This window comes from Choloepus didactylus, chromosome 4, assembly GCF_015220235.1.
Source record: "Choloepus didactylus isolate mChoDid1 chromosome 4, mChoDid1.pri, whole genome shotgun sequence".
Classification (NCBI taxonomy): Eukaryota; Metazoa; Chordata; class Mammalia; order Pilosa; family Megalonychidae; genus Choloepus; species Choloepus didactylus.
In genome coordinates this window covers 51,802,930-51,822,292 of record NC_051310.1, presented here as the reverse complement: position 1 = coordinate 51,822,292, position 19,363 = coordinate 51,802,930, and the positions used below count along the sequence as shown (strand labels likewise).

At 35.2% G+C, this 19,363-nt stretch overlaps 2 protein-coding genes across 2 annotated transcripts in view; both read left to right on the top strand.

The window, feature by feature from the left end:
• Positions 1 to 11,899, top strand: part of LRRC9 (leucine rich repeat containing 9) — a 150,237-nt gene extending 138,338 nt beyond the window's left edge. Inside the window, exons 31-33 of the mRNA XM_037832601.1 lie at positions 7,639 to 7,783; positions 9,262 to 9,430; positions 10,300 to 11,899. Coding sequence (XP_037688529.1) covers positions 7,639 to 7,783; positions 9,262 to 9,430; positions 10,300 to 10,339 — 354 coding nt within the window. The 3' untranslated portion in view covers positions 10,340 to 11,899. The remainder of the gene's footprint in view (positions 1 to 7,638; positions 7,784 to 9,261; positions 9,431 to 10,299) is intronic.
• Positions 11,900 to 15,648: 3,749 nt separating this feature from the next.
• On the top strand, positions 15,649 to 18,651 carry LOC119532625 (double homeobox protein B-like). Its single transcript, XM_037835039.1, has 2 exons — positions 15,649 to 15,676; positions 17,315 to 18,651. The coding sequence occupies exons 1-2, from the start codon at positions 15,649 to 15,651 to the stop codon at positions 18,634 to 18,636; spliced, it is 1,350 nt and encodes a 449-aa protein (XP_037690967.1). The 3' UTR covers positions 18,637 to 18,651.
• The last annotated feature ends 712 nt before the right edge of the window (positions 18,652 to 19,363 follow it).

The following is a 19,363-nucleotide window of genomic DNA, read 5'->3' as shown; positions in this document are numbered from 1 at the left end:
ATTTCCTGTCAGCCTAATATGTTGTTTTGGGTGATTCTAGATGCATATTCTTGCCACTTGAATCAGTGTCATATGAAAACTTAACTGTTTCCACTTAGTTATTCTATATGTAATCATCTTATTTAAAAATTATTTTGTGATTCATCTATATATAGTTAGTAAAGGGGGTATTAGAAGTCTTTAGGTTAGATAAATCTACTTTAATATTCAATAATTTTTGTTTTCATGGCTAGAACAAAATTGAGCCATGATTTCTTATTTAATTTTTTTTAATTAGAGAAGTTGCACATTTACAGAAAAATAATGTAAACAATGCAATGGTCCCATATACTCCACCCCCTATTAACACTTTGCATTATTGTGGTAACTTTATTACAATTAATGAAACAATATTATAATAGTACTATTAACTATAGTCCTTAGTTTATATTAGGGTGTGTTTCTTTCCAACATACCACCCTATTATTAACAATTTGCATTACTGTGGTATAGTTGTTACAATTCATGAAAGAACTTTTTTTTATAGTTTTCTAACTGTAATCCATCATTTTACAGTAGGGTTCATTGTATTGTGGAGTCCTATGTTTTATCTTTTAATTTTTATTCTAATAATATATACATTCCTAAAGTTTCCCCTTTTAACCACATTTACATATATAATTCAGTGCTGTTGCTTTCACTAACCATCTTGTGTTACCATCACTACCATTCATTTCCAAACTTTACGGTCAACCCAATTAGAAATTCTGTAGAAATTAAACATTAACTCCTCATTCCCTATGCCCAATACAGCCAATGCTAATCTAAATTCTAGATTCTAATTCTATGAGTTTGCTTATTATTATTTCATATCAGTGAGATCATACAATATTTGCCCTTTTGTGTCTGGCTTATTTCGCTCAACCTAATGTCTCCAAAGCTTATCCATGTTGTCACATGAACCAGAATTTCATTCCTTTTTAATGCCGAATAATATTCCGTTGTGTGTTTATACCATATTTTGTTTATCCATTCATTGATTGATGGACACTTGGATTGCTTCCATCTTTGGGCAATTGTGAATAATGCCACTATGAACATCAGTTTGCAAATATCTGAGTCCCCTGCTTTGAGTTCTTCTGGATATATATATATACCCAGTAGCAAGATTGCCAGATCATATGGTAACTCTTTAGTTAGTTTTCTGAGGAACCGCCAACTGTCTTCCACACTGGCTGCACCATTTTACATTTCCACCAGCAATGAATGACTGTTCCCATTTTTCCACATCCTCTGCAACACTTCTAATTTTCTGTTTTTGTCATGGTAGCCATTCTAGTGGATATTAAATGATACCTTATTGTGACTTTGATTTGCATTTCCCTGATAGCTGATGTGTTGAGCATCTTTTCATGTACTTTTTAGTCATTTGTATATCCTCTTTGGAGAAATAACTATTCAAGTCTTATGCCCATTTTTAATTGAGTTGTCTTTCTTTTTATTATGGAGTTGTAGGATTTCTTTATATATTCTGGATATTAAACCCTTATTGGATATGTGGTTTCCAAATATTTTCTCCCATTGAGTAGGCTGTCTTCACTTTCATGATAAAGTACTTTGATGCACAAAAGTTTTTAATTTTAAGGAGGTTCTATTTATCTATTTTTTTCTTTTGTTGCTTGTGCTTTGAATGTAAAGTTTAAGAAACCATTGCCTAATACAAGATCCTGAAGATGCTTCCCTACATTTTCTTCTAGGAGTTATATAGTCCTGATACTTCTATTTAGGTCTTTGATCCATTTTTATTTAATTTGTATATATGGTATGACATAGATTCCTCTTTCATTCTTTTGCATATGGATATCCAGTTCTCCCAGAATCATTTGTTGAAGAGACTATTCTTTCCCAATTAAGTGGATTTGGAAGCCTTATCAAAACCAATTGGCCGTAGATGTAAGGAACTATTTCAGAACTCTCAATTCTATTCCATCGGTCTATGTCTATCCTGTTCCAGAATGATGCTGTTTTGACCCCTGTAGCTTTGTAATAAACGTTAAAGTCAGGAGTGCAAATCCTCCTACTTTGTTTTACTTTTTCAAGATAGTTTTGGCTATTCTGGGTCCCTTAACTTTCTAAATAAATTTGATAATTGACTTTTCCATTTCTGTAAAGTAGGCTATTGGAATTTTGATTGGGATTGCATTGAATCTGTAAATAATTTGGGGTAGAATTGATGTCTTAATGATATTTAGTCTTCTAAGCCATGAACACAGAATGTTCTTCCATTTATTTAGGTCTTTGATTTCTTTTAGCAATGTTTTCTAGTTTTCTGTGTATAAGTCCTTTACATCCTTGGTTAAATTTATTCCTAAATATTTGAGTCTTTTAGTTGCTATTTAAAATGGAATTTTTTCTTGATTTCCTCCTCAGATTGCTCTTTACTGGTATATAGAAACACTAGCAATTTTTGTATGCTGATCCTATATCCCATCACTTTGCTGAATGCATTTATTAGCTCTAGTAGCTTTGTTGTAGAATTTTCAGGACTTTCTATATATAGGTTCATCATCTGCAAATAGCATAAGTTTCACTTCCTCCTTTCCAATTTGATGCCTTTTATTTCTTTTTATTGCCTAACTTCTTTGGCTAGAACTTCCAGTACAATGCTGATTAACAGTGGTGACAGTGGGCATTCTTCCCTTGGTCCAGATGTTAGAGAGAAAGTCTTCAGTCTTTCACCACTGAGTATGTTGCTAACCGTAGGTTTTTCATTTATGCTCTTAATCATGTTGAGGAATTTTCCATCTATTACAACCCAGCTCTTGGAGGGTTTGGGTCAGCGCAGCCCTAAGACCAAGGAACACCCCAGGCACAGAGTGAGACATGGGTTTATTAAGACTTACAAACAAGAGAGAATTCTTTCCAGAGGCAGCCACCCAAGGAAAATAGAATTAGCGCTCCACAATGGTGGCGGTGCAAAGGGACAACTTATAAGGGCTTAGGACAAAGACACTCCATAGGGTATAAGAACAGAGTTTTAGCAGAGTGTTGTGACACAGGGGTCTGGAGATTGGTTTTCAACAGTGATGAAGGGAGGGGAGTTTCAATGCTTTGTTTACAATACCATCTGTACATACTTTCTGCCCTTAGGAGGTATGATGACCTTCAATTTCTGTCCTGGTCATGCAGGCTGCTATGTGCTTTGGGGCTTCATACTCCATTTGGGAGGGAGAACCTGGGCCCTGGGTCCCCACACTACCTTTTCCTACTTTTCTAGGTGTTTTTAACAAGAAAGGATGCTAGGATTTGTCACATGCCTTTTCTGCATCAGTTGAGGTCATCATGGGATTTTTATTCCTTTCATTTTGTTAATATGATGTATTACAGTAATAGATTTTCTTATGTTGAACCACCCTTGCATACCTGGGATAAAACCCACATGATCGTGGTGTATTATTCTTTTCATGTGCTATTGGATTCTATTTGCAGGTACTTTGTTGAGGATTTTTGCATCTATATTCATAAAAGAAATTGGTCTGTAACTATCTTCTCTTGTAGTATCCCATCTTGCTTTGCTATTAGGGTGATGCTGACCTCATAGAATGAGCTAAACATTGTTCCCTCCCCTTCAGTTTTCAGAAGAGTTTGAGCAGGATTGGTATGAATTCTTCTTGGAATGATTGGTGTGTCTTTTAGGTCTAGCTCATTTGTCACTTTAATCAAGTTCTCTGTTTCCTTATTGATTTTCTGTCTAGATGTTCTGTCTATTGATAAGAGTGGTGTATTGAAGTCTCCAACTATTTTTGTTGAGGTGTCTATTTCTCCCTTTGGTTTTTCCAGTGTTTGCCTCGTGTATTTTGGTGCACCATGGTTAGGTGCCTGAATATTTATGATTGCTATTTATTCTCATTGGATTGACCCTTTTATTACTATATAGTGTCCTCCTTTGTCTCTTGTAACAACTTTTGACTTAAAATTTAGTTTTTCCAATATTAATATAGCTACCCCGTCTCTATTTTGGTTACTATTTGCATGGAATGTCTTTTTCTAACCTTTCACTTTCAACTGTTTTGTGTCTTTGAGTCTAAAGTAAACCTCTTGTAAAGAACATATAATCAGATTGTGCTTTTTTATCCATTTATGCCATATGTATCTTTTGTTTGGGGAGTGTAATCCATTAAAATTCAGTGTTATTTCTGTAAAGTCAGTCCTTCAGCCATTTTGTCCTTTGGTTTTTATATATCATACCTTTTTCTGTCTTTCTTTTCCTTTACTGTAACCTCCTTTTCTGTGTGGTTGCTTTTTTGTGATGTATCTGACTGATCCCTTTCTCATTTCTGTTTCTATATATTTAAAAAATCCTTTCTCTGTGGTTCCCCTGGGGTTCCACAACCTACATCTAAAAGCAGTGAATTTGGAAAGATACCAACTTAGTCTTGATAGCATGCATATTTTCTGCTCCCATATCCCTCTGTTTCCCTTCTTTGTATTTTTTCCCACATTGCCTCTTTATGTATTGTGCATCTATTATCAGGAAATATGCCTTTTTCTTGTATTTAATTGTATTCTGACTCTTACAGGAATTAAAGAGTAGAGTTGTATATAGAGGATACAGTATTATTGGGATTTGCATTTACCCTTTTAGTTACCTTTACTGGAGATCTTCATTTTTTCACACTGCTCCAAGCTATCCTCTCCTATCTTTTCCTTTCAACTTGCAGAACTCCCTTTAGTACTTCTTGCATGGCAGGTCTTTTGTTGACCAACTGTCTCAGTTTCTCTTTATTTGTGAATATTGTAAATTCTCCTTCATTTTGAAGGACAGTTTTTGCCAGATATATCATACCTGCCTTTTCACCTCCATGATTTCTGATGATAAATCTGCACTTAGTCTTATTGAGGATCCCTTGTATGTGATGAATTACTTTTCTCTTGCTGATTTAAGATTTCTCTCTTTATCTTTGGCATTTGATATTCTGATTAGCATGTATCTTGGAGTAGGTCTATTAGGGTTTAACCTCTTTGGAGTATGTTGTACTTCTTGGACAAGTATATTTATGTCTTTCATAAATATTTGGCCATTATTTGCTCAAGTATTCTTCCTGCCTCTTTTCCTTTCTCCATCTGGGACACCCATGATGTGTATGTTTGGATGCTTCATACTGTTACTCAACTCCCTGAGATCCTGCTCAATTTTTTCTATTCTCTACCTGTTCTTCTGATTATATGATTTCAGTTGTTCTCTCTTCTATTTCACTAGTTCGTTCTTCTACCTGTTCTAATCTCCTGTGGTATGCTTCTAGAGTATTTTTAATCTCCATTATTGTGCCTTTTATCTGAATAAATTTGTTATGTTTCTTTTTAAACTTTCAACTTCTTTATGCTCACACATTGTCTTCCTAATGTGCTTTAGTTCTATATCCATATTTTCTTTCATCTCCTTGAATTGATTCAGGAGATTTGTTTGAAATTATTTCATTAAGTGTTTCAAGTTCATGTCTCCTCTGAAGTTTTAATTTGTTCCCTTGACTGAGCTATATCTTCCTGTTTCTTAGCATTGCTTGTAATTATTTGTTGATGTCTGGGCATTTGATTATTTTGATGTGTTAACTCCAAATGCCGGTTTCTCCCTCTTTTGTGTTTTATGGTTGATTGGCTTTTCATTAATGCTCTTTTTTGATGATTGGTCCAACTTATTCTGGACCCTTAGAGTAGCTCATGTTTAACTGTTTAGATTTTCTCAGCTTTTCTTCATCTGTTTCTTGTCCTGGATAGGCAGTACAGTTTTTAAGATTGCATTTTTTGTGCAATTGTTTCACCTCCAAGAGAAAGTTTCCGTTCTCTGTTCCTTCTCTGGAAATCTTGATCTGTTCTATTTGTTTTTGTGCAGAGTTTTTTCCCCAGCGCCTATGATTTGTTTAAATTCTCTCCCTCACTTAGTGCCTCCTTTGCCTTGCACTTTTCAGTTCTGGAAACTGTCCTGTCTTACAGCAGCTTTTTTTTTTTCTGTGATGCATTTCTGCCTCCAGTTTCTATTAGGGTATCTAGCCCTGGGGACCCCAGATGGGTTCAATCCAGAAAGTTAGGTCAATCAAGAAAAGTCCATTTTATGTTTAGTGGTCCAGGGAACAGATTCTGGATAGAGTGTTTGCAGCTCTTGCCAACAGTTCTGCTGCAGTCTCTTTGTTTTTTTGTTTGTTTCCCTTAGGGCCCTTTTGTATGTGGCACTCCTCAGCAGCTTGTGTTCCACCCAGGGTCTCTGCAGATTAGGGTCTTTGTGCCTGGATATGTGTGGGGTTCTAACTTGCTGCTGTTAGTGGCTCTGCAGTCTGCATCCTTGGCTGGAGGGACCCGGGCCATGCTGCCTCTGTGCAACTCCTGAGCTGCACAGGACCAAGTGAGGGGGAAGGATCCAGACTGGCAGGTTCAGGAAAAATATTTTGAAGATTGTTTTTCCTTTTCTTCAATTCAGCATTTGTGGAGTCCTTCTCCAGTCTCTATTGTCCAACAGAGTTCTTTTTACATAGCATTTGTCCTTTTATTTGTTGATTCTGAGGGGAGACTTTTCCACAGATGTCTTACATCACCATGTTGATAATGTTCAAGCCATTATTTATTTTAGCTGTTCAGGAGACAAAAGAACAGAAAAACTTTTCAAGTTTATCCATTCAGTCTAATGTGTTTTACCTTGTTTCAATTGCTGCTGTTGTTTCCTTTTTAACAACAGATTAAGAAGGAATACATGAAATCTAAAAGCATTTTGATGCTTTGGTTCCGGAAGAAAATTTGACTGCATTCTAGTTTCATGATGGGAAGACACTCCCATAAAAAAATTAGTAGGGAATTTGGGACTGGCTAGCTTTGATAAAATGCCTGTTACCTCAGTGCCCACTACAGAACTGCATTCTTGGTAACACTTACTGAAATATGAGGGAAATCAGTAGTTTTACACAAATGGGCTACCTCTCAGAATGAGTTATATCATATAATCAGAATTTATATTTTTTAAAATATAAGCAAGATCAATCTTAATGAAGGCAGAACAGGCATAAATTTCTAGGGAAACCAGTAGTGTTCTGCCTAAAATACTTCCCTGCTCCATTTGCTGATTCTTGAAATTCTTTAAAAAATCCCTTAATTCCTCTACTAGCTTAACATGTAAATATTATTTGGTGAGTTGGTACACTAGTTAAAATTGCTTGTAATAAGATGCTTTTCTTAGACTCCAGTTTTTTTGCTTGTTTATTTTTGAACAGCTAATTAAATTCAGGGCATGGAAGTAATGTGAGGAATACGAAGATGTGCAAGATATAACTCTTAACTTCAAGGAATTCCTATTCAAAAAGAGAAGAAGCATTACAAAAGGGGAAAAAGTCTTAATTCTCATTTTCTTAAGTCTATACTTACCTTTGTTAAGACTCTTTGGAAAGGAGGAAGTGCTATCAAGCACTAGATTCTAGTAATAGTTCAATGAAGTCTGAAATGACAGAACAGAAGGTTCTCAAGGAGGTTAAGGGCCTAAATGTTTTTGCCTAGTACCAACTCTTAATTTAGGTAAGCATATAACTCCTGATTTAAAAAATGTTAAGTGTCAACTGGGGCTGCTGGTAAGGACCATGTCTATTGAGGTGAGGTTTTTTTAACTGTTTTATTTTGTAGTTTATTACTGTTACCAACTCTCCTGTGGATAGTGGATCATTTGGCCATGTGAAAGCTCCTCCCATAAAGATAACAAATGTAATTCTGCCTGGTGGATTTAGCCATTTCTTGGGATCTGACTTCGCTTTAAATCCTGAAGTTGAAGGTATTTTGACAATGGCTGTCAGAGTGAATGAAAAAGAAACATTTTATCTGAGACAAAAATCTCACTTTAATTTCTAACATTATTAATTAAAATGGCATATTTTTAATTAACATTTCCTATAATCCCATGTTGGTTGAAGTTTTATGTAGCCATTCTGATTTCAAAGAAACCTAGTATTTTTTGGTTGTGCTCAACCTCTAATACATTGCAACATTTACTCACAAGTTGAACTTTGTGATACTAGCACAATTATTTTCTGACTTTTTTTTACAAAGCTTTGATTTCATTTTGTGTATTTCATAACAAACCACTGCTAAAACCAGTTTATTAGTATGTCCTGCCAGAAGTAGAACTCAGAGGTTAAAAAATAGTTAACAACAGACTATTGGGGTCTGAGGGATAGCTTACAAAAAGATATCTTTTGTTAGATGTCCTTTAAACCACAAGTAAATATTCATGAAGTCATACTAGGGAAAAGTTTCAAGGAGTGGAGCTTTAAAGGGGAGGGATGGGTATATTAAAAGGACAGGGCATGGAAATGGCTTATCCAAGGCTTTTCCCTAATTTCAGAACTTCACAGACTATTAGTTTGGCAAAATTTGGGGTGGCTCCTACACTGCTACTCCTTCTCTGAGGGCTCATCTCTTCCATTCACTTTAACTTTTTACTTTGTCCTCAGACCACTGTTAAACAATAAACTTGAACATCATGAATATTTATAAATGATCTAAGAGCCTACTGAGAATGATAGATGGCTCTATGTGGCTAAAGTTTTTAAAGGAAACCCAGTTAAAAGAAACTCAGCATAATTTACTCTAAGGCATTTTAGTTTAACTTATTTTTCTTACTTCCACATTTTTATGATTTCAAGGTTTTCATCGTAGTGAGGATTTTTATGCTTTTGTTCAGTAGGTATAACTGTCAGCAAAATTGGACTTGCAAAATTGTTATTGGCCTCTTTAACAGCAGGAAGTGATCTCTGAGTGTGTCATCAACATCCTTTCTCCTTCCTGTTTCTCCCTCCCCTCCACTCCCCTCTCTTTTGTATTCGTTCAACCCTGGATTCATCTCCACAACTTCCCTCTCAGGTACCCTTCTTCAAGATTTATTTTGTTAGCTGTATTTGTAGGATTTTCTAGAAAACTCCTGTAATTTTTTTCATATTTTATGAGTGTAGTCCCCCAGTTTTTATTGTGAAAAGTATGATCACTTTATCTGTCCATTTTTTGTAGCCTGCACCTCTAGATATTTATATTTTCACAAATTATCTAGAAAGGATCAAACTGATTCTCTGGCTCAGAAAATTTAAGCAGCATTAAGTGCTAAGAATATTCCCATTCTATATTTTTATTTAAAAATTTTAATTCATATCACAAAAAATGTATAGCCTACATTTAGCCAAAGAACAATCAAACATTTATGTTACTTAATGCTTCTCATTGTTTCATAATCTTAATTATCTAAATTTCTAATTTCAGACAAAAAAAACAAGAATGCAGGGATTCTGACAAATAATCCTCGGAGCATCCATGCAGAAATAGCTTTTCGGCAACTCAGAGGGATAAATATCTCTCCATCTCTTTTATCACAACCAAATATCACATCTCAAACTGCTCATGTGTACCAGGGCAGTCAAGATGAGGAGAGGTAAAGCCATCTGTGCTTTAATATCATTTCTTATCATTCTTCGGAAACACAACCTACATTTTCTAGTCTTTATAAAGTAGGAAATCATGTTATGTAGTATTATGTATTTACTCTGGAAGCAGAGAAAAGCTGCTGAGTTGCATAAGATTCCTTGTACTACTTTCACCAAACCTGTCCCAAAGCCCAGTATGTTTACATAATAATTCGAAAAGGCTTAAAAATGGCTATCGAGATAGAATCATCGCACTGATTTCTTTTGTGAGAAGAACATTCAGATGATTACATGGAAACTACTTTTAATTCTCTCTCAACTCACTCTACTCATTGCATATGTAGAGTGATTCACTTATATTTTGAATAGCAAATAAGTTAAACTTTCTGAAATTGTGAGGGCCAAGAATTTTGTAAATTCTTCAAACCCTTCCTCATATCTTCCCTTGCCTTTACCCCTCCCATCTTGAACCCCAGCCCTAGGGGCCAGCTGATTGCCCAAGAACTTGCTAGTTCTCAACACCTGCCTGTGTAGAGTTCCAGGTATTACCTGCCCCCAGTGTCTTTGTCGCCAGGGTCCAGCTTATCTGACTGGCCCCAATTCCTGACCTGCCCCAGCAGCAGATCTAGTTTAGGCTTGCCTCTTGCCATACTGACTCCCTGGCTGTAATCTATAGTCAATCCTACCCCACTGAGTCCTCAGGATAACCCAAATTTAGATAGCCAAAAGTAAGACCATTTCCTCTTTTTTATTATCTTTTTGAAGTAGTACATGTATAAAATGCATAAATTATTTATTTCAGAATTACCTTAAATTGATGATTCATTAGGAAATTAAGTCACCATACTTTGACTCATAAACATTTTATTTCTTACAGAATGTCTGGCAACAACTTTCCCAGATCAAATCGAATGTAACTGCCTAACATCAAATGAACATACACCAAGAAATCTTCTGTTTAGTAGTTGTGCAAAAACTAGCAGACAGTGGTGGGTGAAAAAAAAAAATGAGTAAGATAATCATGTTACTTACATTATTGAAACATTTCAGCTCCATGTGAAGATAATCTCTATCAACTTTGGTGAATTTTATGTAACCTTGTCTCTCTTAAACTGTCTTTATGGTAATCCTAATTAATCTTTTGAATTTCTGTATCAGAGAAATCATGAACTAATATATCACACAACAATTTGAAAAGATAAAAGTGACATAAAACGAAGTCCAGAGAATCAAATACTTAGTTTGGTATTGGAACATTTAGTTGTAAAATCTCATTATGGCTTGACATATGGAGATTTGAAGTGGATGGAATCTTAGAAATTAAGCGTAATTTTATTTGTAGAATATCTAGTCATCTGGGGTTACATAAAACTAAACCATACACCTCTTACCAAACACAACTATTGCTAAAGCAAGATGATTTTTGCCAGTTGAACTACAAATTAGATTTTTAGGACCCTCAAACCAGGTGAGCCCTTAAAATTGTTTAGAGATGCAAATTGTGGCATCAGGAGTAGCTTCTGAATTGGGCTAACTGTGGATGAAATAAGTTATTCATGCTCTAAGAAAAAGAAAGAGACTGATTTCATATACAAATAGTTAATTGTGTCCACAGTGACATAATTTTACAAGTAGTTTTAGGCTGAAAAAAACATATTCAAAATGGGTGGACACATTTAAAGTTTTGACCTTTAATATATTTCACTTGAAATGATTTTACTAAACTGTATATTGCATAGTACTAGGACATATCGCAAATCAATAAAATATGGTTTTGAATTTCCTTGGTTATTTGTTAAATACAGTTCTATAAATTGATGAGCATATTTTGATTTAAAAGGGCTCCACGTTTCATGACACGCACTATTTAAAATTTTCAAGTATTGGTTCAGCAGTGCATGTAGGTTTCATACTATTTATATGTTCCTTACATGAAAATAAATTATTTTCACTAAAATATTTGTACTTTATAATCTCTTTGGAAATTGTTTTGAAGATATTTTGGGAACTGTGTAATTCCAATATGTATGCAACAGAATTGTATTTTTTCTTCTTTAAATGCTGTATGTTTGTAATTTAATCATGTAATATTTAAAATTTCAAGCCGAATTACAGATTGATTTTTTGGTACTTAATGTGTGGTTTTTAAACTATCATAACTAGGTGGGAATAAGATCCTTTGTTCAAAAAACAGCTATGCAGTTCTTAACATGTCCAGAAGATGTCTTTGTTGCCCTTCAGTTTTTACACTTGATTTCACTTCAGTGCTGTGATAGAGTACCCTTCAATATTTGTTACTAAGTTAGCATCATCTGCTTTTTTTCCTTTTATAATTAAGCACAAATGATATACTGAATATGTGTTATTTTAATAGTAAAAGGTGTCTTTTGAAATAATAAATTAGATGGGAAAAATTAATGCAATAAATTTTAATTGGAGAAAAATTTTCAAGAATAGAAAAGTATGACACAAAGAAAACATACCTCATTATCCAGCATCCACTTAACTTTCGCATGTTTTCTTTTAGTCATTTTATCCCAAGAATTTTTAATATATTTGAGATTTATACTTTGATTTTATATACAAATTGTTGAATTTTGAGATATTTTATAATTTTATTATAGTCTTTAATTAAATTTTAATTATATCTGAATTTCTTCTTGAAAGTAAAATAATGTAATTTCTTATTCAGAATTTGATAGTGATGTGAAGAATAATAAACCAGTATTTAGGCATTATTAGGTACTGTACAGAAAACAGACACAAATCTAACCTTCAAAACATTTTAATATAAATATACAATAAACATCATATAAAAAAAGTGAGGAGGATTCTTAACATGATTTGGCACAGAAGTTCTGACTTTTTTCTGCCATGATGGCAGATGACACTGACATATATAAGACACTTCCCTGGGAAGATCTAGACAGGTTAAGGCATTGATTGTGTGCAGTTTCTAGGGCAATAGCTATTAAATCCCTTTCCTATGCAGCAAACCAAATGAAAATGTATTTGAATAGGAGTGATTGATATTTTTATAGGAATGACTTTGGATCCGATCTACTTAAATTTTTTTTAAGTAAATCATTCACATGTGAAATTTTATGTTTTAGTTACAAATTATTTGTAACACACTTCACAATTGATTGCAACACAACAGGCCGATGTGTAGGTATTAGTAGTGTTTTTAATTTACAAACCACTGCCCTAGTTTTTAAATTATTTATCCTATAATTCTATGAAGTATACATGACATATACTGTCTCTATTTATAATTAAGGAAGCTGTGGCTAAAAAAGGGAAAGAGTAGATCTCACACCTAATCCTAGATTTTCCAACTCCAAATTCATTGCTTTCTTGACTACTACAAGTGAATCGACAATTAATTATTGCTGTAGCAATAAGCCTACAAATACACTATTGAAGCAGCTGTTTTATGTAACAACTGTGAACTCTATTCATTCTCTTCCAGTGTCTTTGGCTAAGGGAAAATGTACAATTTTTATAGTAAAATTAATTCTTTACTTCCAGCAGTTGTCATTATGTCTTGTTTTAAATTAAAGACAATTCCACAAACAACCTGGAAAACTAGATTGATTGAACTAATCACCTAAACTATAGACTGGGAGAATAAAATGCTGAACTCAATATTTATGAGGGCAAGATAATGATATGAAGTCTAACTATAATTAAGTAATCATTCAACAAGAACTTTATTATTCACTTCAATTTTTACTGTCCAGGATTTTTTAACTCTTGTCATAAAATTAACTATGGTTATAAAACTATTTTTGCCTAGAATATTTAGTATGCATTGTGTGTGTGTTTGCAGGTACTTATTACTAGTGTTAAAATAATTCTTGTATTTAAGTAACTTGCCATTTCACTATTTATTCAAAAGCTATCATGCATTATGAGAAGTGTTTGTTTTAAAACATTAGATCTCACTCTTAGTTATGCTACAGGCCCTTAGCTTCAATTAAATCTTACTTACATAAAAAAGGTAAATTATATGTAGTTCTATATGAGTATGAGCAAGCACTTATGGCCGAGTTCCGTTGGTTATTGTTCTAGTTTGCTAACGCTGCCTTTTTGCAAAACAGAAGTGGATTCGCTTTTATAAAAGGGGGGTTAATTTGGTTACACAGTTACAGTCTTAAGGCCATAAAGTGTCCAAGGTAACATATCAAGAATTGTACCTTTGCTGGCAGATGGCCAAAGGCATCCGGAAAACCTCTTTAGCTGGGAAGGAACGTGGCTGGCATCTGCTCCAAATTCTGGTTTCTAAATGGCTTTCTCCTAGGATGTTCCCCTCTAGGCTGCAGCTCTTCTTCAAAATGTCACTCTCAGTTGCTCTTGGGGCATTTGTCCTCTCTTAGCTTCTGCTGAGCAAGAGTCTGCTTTCAACGGCCATCTTCAAAGTGTCTCTCATCTGCAGCTACTCTCTCAGCTTCTGTGCATTCTTCAAAGTGTCCCTCTTGGCTGTAGCAAGTTTGCTGCTTCTGTCTGAGCTTATACAGTGCCCCAGTAAACTCATGAAGGCCCATGCTGAATGGGTGGGGCCACACCGCCATGGAAATTATCCAATCAGAGTCATCACCCACAGTTGGGCAGGTCGCATCTCCATGGAAACACTCAAAGAATTACAATCTAATCAACACTGATACATCTGCCCACACAAGATTACATCAAAGATAATGGCATTTTGGGGGACATAATATATTCAAACTGGCACAGTTATTCAATGAATCTAATCAAATAAGGGCTTATTTGTAGGATAAAAACTGGTTTTTCTCATTCCTTCGCTATAAAACTTAGAGCTTCCTAATGACCTCCAAGAGCTTACTTTTCTTGTTTATTTTTCTATACTCTTCCTCCATTGTTGAAAATATTTTTAAAGACAAACTTGTTCTGAGTTTTAAAGAAAACTTGTTCACATTTGCCTTTTAGAACTAGATCAGCAAGGAGTTCACAGTTATTTCATTAATAATACTGTGTCTACAAGTTTTATGACACAAAAATATGAATTAAAATATTCTACTATTGCTTTATTTTTCCTTTTCTTTCAATTGTGTATATAATTGTTTTTAAATTACTCAAAACACATTTCTCAGACTCAATCTATACATTTTTATTGTTTTACTATGATTTTTTCCTATTAAAATAAAAAGATTTTATAACAAAAACATAAAAATCTGTAAGCTAAAATTAGAATAACATATTCACAAGAACTTAGAAGTAGGCTTGAAAGTATTTATTACCTAAAATAAAATTATATATCATTTGTATTTTAGTTAAGTCTTAACTATATACTCTTTTAGTAGGTAAGTCAAGAAGATAGCAGAAAATAATTTAACTCTAAAAACACAATTCAACACTGGCATTTTCCATAGAAAATACCTGTGATTCTGAAATTATTATTTTAAAGTTTACCCAGATTTTCCTTATATTTTTCATTAAAAGTAAGTGTATTTCCATATCTTCTGAATAAAATCCATTCAGATAATATATTTTAGAGAGTTTTAAAATTAATTATTTTATCAACCATTAAAATAAAAAAGGATATGAAGTTTTTCACAAATAGTATTCTACATTTTATATGATCTTTACTTTTATAATTCTAATTTCCTTCCAAATATTTAAAAATATCTAATACCAGCACAGTTCCATTTTTAAACATTACACAATAGGAAAAAAGCTAAGCCATGATCTTACTATTTTTATAGACCCTAAAAATAACAATGACTATTATATAGGACAAAATATTGAGGCTGTGTGATTTAAAAGTTGTGAAGTTTAATTATGGGCTTCCCATGTCATTCATCTTGCTTGTTGTAAAACAGTTCATTTTTTATCTAGAAATTGTTTTGAATTATTTTAGTGTTTTTCTCTACTGTTTGTTCTATCTTTTGTTATAATTCAGTGCACCCCCATCATACTTTACAAGTGTGTCTCTCAAAGAACAACCAAAAAAGACTAATCTGTTAAAAAATATCAATAACATTTTTAAATTTCCAATTATTTTTTATTCCTTCCTATCAATTTGGCTGAAAACAGGTATTTACAAACACTGGTAGCCTACTTTCTTGTGGCCTTTCATTTTTATGAAGTGCTTTAAAAGAGTTCAATCAACCTTAATGGTGCATTTTTAGTTAAGGAAATAGAATGGGGAGAAGTCAATTTGAGCTCCCAGACAAACAAGTGTCTTCAGAAAGAAGAGGCATAAATGGATTTAGAAAACAGAGAGAGTACGAGTAAAATGCAGTGAGCAGAGCACTCGGGGAAGCCAGATACAATGGCAAGAGTAAAATACTGCAGAGCTTTTTAAGCTACATACAATTGGAACAATGGATTTGATCCAGCCATCTATGTTAAACTGTTAAAAGATAGGTGAAAAGCAAGCTGGAATTCTATAAAGGGTGTTGAGGAAGAGTAGAATGAAGCACTCTAAATCTAAAGAGAATGAATGCAGTCATTCAGTGAGATGGAAATGAAGTCAAAATTGGCATATTTCCCTGGTTAATTTACCTTGTGAGGAACTCCATTCTTTTTTTAGGTATTAAGACATTATTAGTAACAAAATAGTCTTTAAGCTGCTGTCATTGGAGTTTTTAAACCACAACATATTATACAACATCTGTGAATACACATAAACACAATATATATACATACATGCAAGTAAAAATACAACAGATAGTTGTCATAGAATTATAACATTTAACACTATAGTCTATATCAATCAGTACAGTATGTTTGTCAAACCTCCTGCCCTCCTAGGAAAAACAAAAGGGCTAATTTAGATTCAGTGGAAGAATACAATCTCAAAAGCTTGAAAACTAAACTAATAACACCTGCTATTCACACAATAGGGTGTTTCAAAATGATTTAATTTAATGTTTGACTTTTTTAATTAGCTGTATGTCAATCAGAAGACCTGTTTTATGTATTTGGGGAAATCTTTCTTAAATATATTGCTATACTTCCCTACTGTAGTAAGTAGAATAAGTTAAACATATAAAAGTTATTTTCAATGATTTATAAAGCCCCAGTGTCATAGTTGTGCATGATTTATAATTTTAGAGGAATATAGATGAAGAAAATTGGGTGGAATGTGTACTTAACAGGATATAACCTGGAAGTTGCTTATAGGCAAGATCCCTGGTATGATGCTGAAATAATTTTTTTAGTTAGTTGTAGGTTCTATTATTTTCATGCATTGTTAATAGAGGCATTACTATATTGTCAGATGATGTTTTGAATGATGGTGTGAGTAAATTTACAGAATAAGATGCTAAAATCTCCGTAAGTGGATTGATTTGTTAAAACCAACGCCCAAACAGATATTAATATTCACATTGTTATTCAAAATTGGTTAAGCAATTGTTAACTCTCAAAAAGAGTAACTATGAAAATGTCAGCCATATAATTGTCAGCCTTTGTGTCATTTTTAAATGTTTCATTCTTTAAAGATTAAGAATTAACTGACTAATATTGACAGTATCAAGAGCTTAAACCAAACTGTAATAGAGATTTAGGTAACAGTGAAGATTTCCTAGTATCACAGAACTATTGTAATGTGTTATTTCCAGATATTTTTTCAATAAACTTTAAGAAAATGTGTAAAGTTGTACTTAAAATATGAATTTTTCAGTCATTTCAATATTTAGAAGAGAAACTATCAAAAACAACTGTTGAAGATAATTAGACTTACTTTTTAAAAAGGATTATTTCCACAGAGGAAACAAAAATGAAAAATATATATATAATATTCATTTGAAAACTGCCTTTTGTAAGTCAAAAGCAATCTTTTAAGATGAGATACTTGTTTCTAGTATTAGAGCTTGCACATTTTTGGTAAACTATTTTCAGTTATAGTCAAAAGATCAATTAAGAATACAATTACGGCACTCCGGGCGGGCCCTGGCGCTGCGCGGGTCATCGCTGCTGCCGCTCCGCACCGAACCCCGGAGCACAGCAGTCAAAGCCAGAGCGGCGGCGGTCTGGCGGCCGGCACGCAGCGGGAGTCGCGGCTCAGGCCGGGCCTTCGAGTCATCCCGGATCCTCCGCCAGCACATCCCCAGCCATCGCGAAGGCCCTGGGGTCCCGCGGCTCCGGTCCTGTCGCTCTCCCACCTCTCGAGCCTCAGAACTGGAGACCTGGAGAACTGGAGACGTGCCAAGGACGAGATGCGCTACAAAGAGAAGCCCGGCGACGGAGGATTGTTTTGAACCGGAGTCAAAAGGATCTCCTCGAAGCATGCTTTAAGTGGAACCCTTACCCTGGTATAGCTACCAGGGAACAGCTAGCCAAAGATACTGGTATTTCAGAGCCTAGAATTCAGGTTTGGTTTCAAAACCACAGAACGAGACAATTAAAGGCCCAGCGACTGAAGTCTAGAAGGTCCGTAGGAGAGCAAACCCAGGTTCAGGATCAGCCTTTGCTAAAGACTCAAGAATATTTAGGGGCAGGACACAGAAAAAACCGGTTATACCTGACAAGATCTCAAAGCAGTGTCCTAGTTCAAGCCTTTGAGAAGAACCAGTTCCCTGGTATTGCTACTAGGGAAGAACTGGCTAAAGAAACAGGCATTCCAGAATCAAGAATTCAGATATGGTTTCAGAACCGAAGAGCTCGGCACCAGAAGCGGAGCAAAGGGGCACCTGTGAATTCCTTGGCAGATGCCCCAGATGTGAGGAAAGAGCTGACTGTTCAGCAGCACCAAAATGACCCTTCTACTGTCCCAAGCAGGTCCCATGATATTCCTCCCTCTAATTCTTTCATTATCAACCAAAATTCTTGTCTTATACTCTACACATCCTTTGTTCCTTGGGATCCCTTTGCGGGTCATGCAAACCAGGCACCAACTATCTTGGTGGTCCAGCCCACCCAGACTGTGCAGGGGTTGGAGAACCCTCACCCACCTCTGACACCAGTGAATCAGCTGCCAACAGTACTGCCTCCAGAAAGGGAGTTCTTAGATACTGAGACTCCTTTATGTCCCCAGGACCAAGGAAAATGCCAGGATCGCAGTGAGCCCATTGAACCCATTGACCTGGAAGTACTAGAGTCAAAGAATTATTTGCAGTTTAAACTTGATAGTAAAAAGCAGTGGAAGGATCTAAGTCATCAAGACATAACTTTCTTTATTGAATGGTGGGATGAGTGCTGCCAAGCTCTGATTGCAGAGTGGGAGCCTCCTGAAGGGACACTCTGATATCCAGGATTCACTTGAGAGACCTGTGGCAGCATTTGACACAGTCAACCGGCCAGCTGCACCAGCAATATCTAGAAGCATCAAGCCTTTAAATCAGCATCTGCCAACCACAGATTGACAGTAAGAGGTACAACCTTTTCTGAATTTGGATCCCCAGGAGCAGGACTCCAGCACCCAAACCACCCTTCAGCAAGGAAGATTTTCCAGCTCTGCTCCACATGCTGTGAAGCTCACCAGGGCCTCAGCTTCAAGAGGAGGAAGATGGCATTCTCACCACCCTAGCCCAGGCCTCTTTTCCTTTGATGCAGAATCAGTGGAATTTAAAGGATGATGAACAAACAAGTTGTTCTGAAGCAAGACTAATTGCACAAGGAAGGACAAACCACTTGGAATTCAAGATGCAGATTTATACCCTGGCCCTAGGTGGTGCTTACCTTCTCTGTTCGCTTCATTGAGTAAATGCCTATCCTGAAGCTGCACACTACCTCTGGAGGCTCTAGAGGCTCCATGGGCACCAGGCAGTGGACATGTTTGCTGAATCCTTGATAAACAAAAGCATTTTCATGACAAACATGACCTCCTCCCTTTAACCATTTCTTTGGCAGTGTGGGTAATCCATGAACTGTAAATGAACTCATGGTAAAAGAAAAGGTCTACCTGCACTTCTTTCCATTCTGGCCACGGGAAAGTCAAACTTGAAATGGGGGTGATGTGTGGAAAATGAGAG